General features: G+C 30.8%; 1 protein-coding gene across 1 annotated transcript in view; it reads right to left on the bottom strand.

Moving 5' to 3' along the window:
- LOC106470870 (E3 ubiquitin-protein ligase HECW2-like) overlaps positions 1-4,332 on the bottom strand; it is an 83,944-nt gene that overhangs the window by 29,746 nt on the left and 49,866 nt on the right. The window contains exons 11-12 of the mRNA XM_013931447.2: positions 3,720-3,864; positions 1,779-1,965 (exon numbers count right to left, since the gene is read on the bottom strand). Coding sequence (XP_013786901.1) covers positions 1,779-1,965; positions 3,720-3,864 — 332 coding nt within the window. The remainder of the gene's footprint in view (positions 1-1,778; positions 1,966-3,719; positions 3,865-4,332) is intronic.

Below are 4,332 nucleotides of genomic sequence, written 5' to 3'. Positions count from 1 at the left end.
TATAAACACATTCACATTTCAAATTCTCAAACTAAACAGGAACTTTAGAAGAAGCCACTTGTCTATCTCTCTAAATAATTGTGCTACTAAAAATATTTTGTATAAACAAATATATATTAGCACTTTATTAAATAAATATTTATATTCCTTGAAAAATTACTTGAGAATAAACATTTTGTTGCCAAAGACACGAGTTAATTTTCATATGTATATTTTTTAAATTAATTCTTTACATCTTTCAGTTTCTTCTGAAAAGCTAAAAATCCAAAATATATATACTTTTTTTTTTCAAATATTAATTACTTGGATAAAGCAACAAGAAACATTCAAATAACTTAAAGAAGTAAATTTAATTCTGTTACTCACTCCTTCATTCTCTGAGAAGGCAGTTTAATACTTTAAGAAAAAGGCATGCTTAAAAGAAGCAACCAAAACATCAAATGCTCTAAAATGGAGTTAGTTAGAGCAAATCAACCAGACAGAAAATCCAAAATAACTTAATATTTCTCATTAAATGTGAAATTCTACGACAACATTGGATTAAACAATCAATGTATTAACAGCATTAAAACCCTCCCTTTGTTCTCCTGAAGAAGAATAGTCAAGAAAAGTGCTCGAGTTTTGGGTCTTATTTTAAGTCTATTACACTTTATATGTGCTAACTCTTTTATAAAAAAAACATTAAAACCCTTATGTCTGAGTTACAGTTTTTGGACTAACTACACCAGATGAATAGTTGTTTAAATTATTTCTACAAATGTTAAGACTGAAATCCATTATATTTTATAAGAAGGATGTTCCAGGTCCTATGTGGCCCTTGAACTATTTCATTCATCACTAACTGTGCTCACTGTGATTCTCATGATTATATACTATCACCCAACATTACATATTCCAATGTAAAAATATTCAGAGATTGATGACGTGTTCAATGTTAGGTCAGCCATACTGTTAAACTTTCTGCAAACACTCCACTGTACATAGATGTCAGATTTCAAAACCTTTTTGAAGCGAAACAAAGGTAAAAAAAAGCACACTGCAGCTACACCAGGTGACTTGACAAGTATGTGTATGAATAAAATTGTGGTGATTCCTGTTTCTTCAGGCTTTCATACAAACAACAGTTGATTTTGAGATGTGACTGAAAGCTTGTTTATTACCTTGTTACTTGGACCAAAAGACATATCTTGCTTCCTTGTAAAGATGTTTTTCAGTCAGTGGGTTTTCTTTCATAATCATAACCTTCCCTTTGCAGACAAGGACATTTCTACGAATTGGCTTGAGGTGTGGTGTTGGAACCCATTACTGTTTTAAACACTTTTTTTAAGTAAGTTTTCTTCACTTCCATGGAGAACACTGAAGGCTCCCTTTTTGAAATGTTGCATCCTTTGGTTAATGCTGCTTAGCAATCTTCCTATGCAAATATCCTTCTACAGTAAAGGATGCGACTTATTTCTCAGTCCAAATATACATCTGTAGAAATACTACACTGTGGAATGGTCATGTATTTACGAGTCAAAAATATAGGTGCTACAGCTCATGACTACTGCAGCATACAATGGAATTAGATTATACAAACAAGAGAGGATGTTATAAAGTAAAAGAAACATTACTATTTTGAAATACAAACACTATCTAGATACTAGAAACTAATTATTATCTGGACTAAGAATGTCATCTACCATTTAAGAATGTTCAATTTTAAGCTCCATCAACCAGCCACTATTGATTATACCATCATTTACCATTCATTACAGAAAAAAGGATGATCAACTCACATCATTCCTATGAAGGACATTGAAAAAATCAGATCTAGAAACAAATCGCACAGCTGGTGAATTAAGTAACTGAGCTCGCCTGTTGCTAACATTGCTTGATGAAGGCACCGGAGCAGATGATGATGATGATGAACCAGAAGTACCATTATGTACACGGGACGTTATGGTTCTCCTAATGCTTTGATATCTGTGATAAAAATCATTATTATAAATATGATAGCTAACACAACTCAAAAACTCTACTGAAAATTAATTCTAAAATCATATTAATGCAAATCGTGCACTGCATACATCATGAAGTTTTACACAAATTATTTTCCAAAAAGAGAACACATATAATAAAAAAAATAATGAAACTTGTAAAAACATAACATTTCTTGTGGAGTTTCTGCACTTTAAGAGAGACAACAAAAATTTACCACTCCCAGTCCAACATAAATATCCAATAGATTATAGCTAACAAATATTTTAATAGCTTGTATTTATTTTAATGAACTTAAAAATACAAGCATTCTTAATACCCACCTTTAATAATTTTGGTAGATTCTTAGCATAACTTCAATTTACATATGGTTGATGTTGAATAATAACATTTTAATTTTATACTTTTAACCTTTAGATGAATTTCTGTTCAACAGCCATGTCTCTACCATCATTCCACAAATAACAAGATTTTATATTCTGTTAAAATTATCTCAATTTTTTTGCTGCACCTGCAGAATTATTAGTATTTCCCCAAAGCCATTTTTAGTCAAAACAAATTTACACATAAGCCCACTTATGCCACATTGGGTCACTGCACAGAAATATCTATTAATGGTAGTGTTTTGATAACTATCCAGTTAACAAGATGGTATAGTTTCATCTTGTTTCTATTCTGCCCACAAAAATTAGAAATCTTCTTGGAAATAGCCTAAACAATGTTTACTTGCTACTAATGTAAATTTTATTTTGGTATTTTTAACACCCTTCTGAGTATAACATTTCATCAACGATAAACTCAAATTGGAACCTTTCTTTATGTTCAGAATTTTTCTCTTATGCATGTGGTCAACATTAGGTGGCTTTATTTGTGTCACTAAAGTGATATTTATGTCTCACTCATAAGTTCACCAAATTTTAAATACTTCTTCTTAGATATATTTTAGAAAATCTATGTGATCCATTCCTGATAACTTAACAAATACAATCAAAAACGTAATGTAAAATGGTAGACTTAAAGTGATTAATTTCACATTGATAATGTAACAAAAATTTTGTATTCACATTTTGTACTTATGATAAAGCTACTAAGGCTTTCTGGCACAATTTTTAAATTTTGAGCTACTGACCAAAGGAAACACAGCCAGTTCACAGCACTCTACCACCAACCATCCATGCTAGAGGATTGAATATCACTTTATATCATGCACCCACGGCTTAAAGAACATAGAATGTTTTGTCGTATCATACAAATTCAAGCCCAGCTCACCAGCTCTGTAATTCATACTCTACAATGGAGCCATTCTGCTCCCATAACAAAAATTGCAATGTTTTATTTACTTTAGAACAAATGTAATATTCACAACTTACTTTTAATACACTTCTAACATTACAGGTTCAATTGATTTCTTTTCTAATAAATCACACAAAATTTTTATTAATTCTACTTTAACATATGCAAGATTTTAGAAGTTTTACTTTTATGTAAGTGATTTAATAACAATTTTTTTTTACTTTGTTTTATTCTAATAATACAGTGAACCTACCACATTACTCCAGTTTATAAATGTAACAGATCTTCTGACTACATCTCTGTTATAACAACAATAGAAGATCTTTATCATATCCAACCTATCAGACATAGCAAATATTTTAAGTCAGCTCCTTTACTTATTTTTTATTTAACATATAAAATGTCTGTAACTGACCTTGAAACTTAAGGTCATATTTTTAACTTACCTACGATCTAACTGCTGTCGCTGAAGCTCATTTGTAGCGCCTGTTGAAGGCTGTTGGGACCCTGTAGGTCGGTTCCAGGTTGTAGTACGATTTGAATGATCTATATAAAAGATTCTTCCATGGGTGTCAATGCGAGCCTCCCAGTCTGCAAGAAAATAATTAATGGAGTTGACTGAAAAAGAATTCAACATAATAATGGTCTTTAATGTAATTATCTTATTATTCATAGCCATCAATGTTTAATAAAAAAATCTTATTGCAAAGGTAGTGTTGGAGATACAAGACTGTTCACAGCTTATGAGTTATTATTTAGGTTATTTAGTGATTTAATATTTAATGATTATTTAGTTTTCATAAGAAAAGTGTTAAAAGTTAATTACTTTAAAGGTGATAGTTATGACAAATTTCATTATGTAACCCGTTAAGAGTCATATGTTGTGTGTAGTTCAACTGTTGTAAATTGACATCACATTACTCGAACCTTCTGTATTTTTCTAATTGCCTTAAGTGAGTGTTGTTACGTCATAGCATCTTGTACTTTGTAGAAAGTTCTAGGCTTCAGTTGGGAAACATGTGTGTGTGTGTGTGTGTGTGTGTGTGTGTGTGTGTGTGT

Source organism: Limulus polyphemus, unplaced genomic scaffold, assembly GCF_000517525.1.
Source record: "Limulus polyphemus unplaced genomic scaffold, Limulus_polyphemus-2.1.2 Scaffold4260, whole genome shotgun sequence".
NCBI classification, from domain to species: Eukaryota; Metazoa; Arthropoda; class Merostomata; order Xiphosura; family Limulidae; genus Limulus; species Limulus polyphemus.
This window is presented reverse-complemented; position numbering and strand designations above follow the sequence as displayed.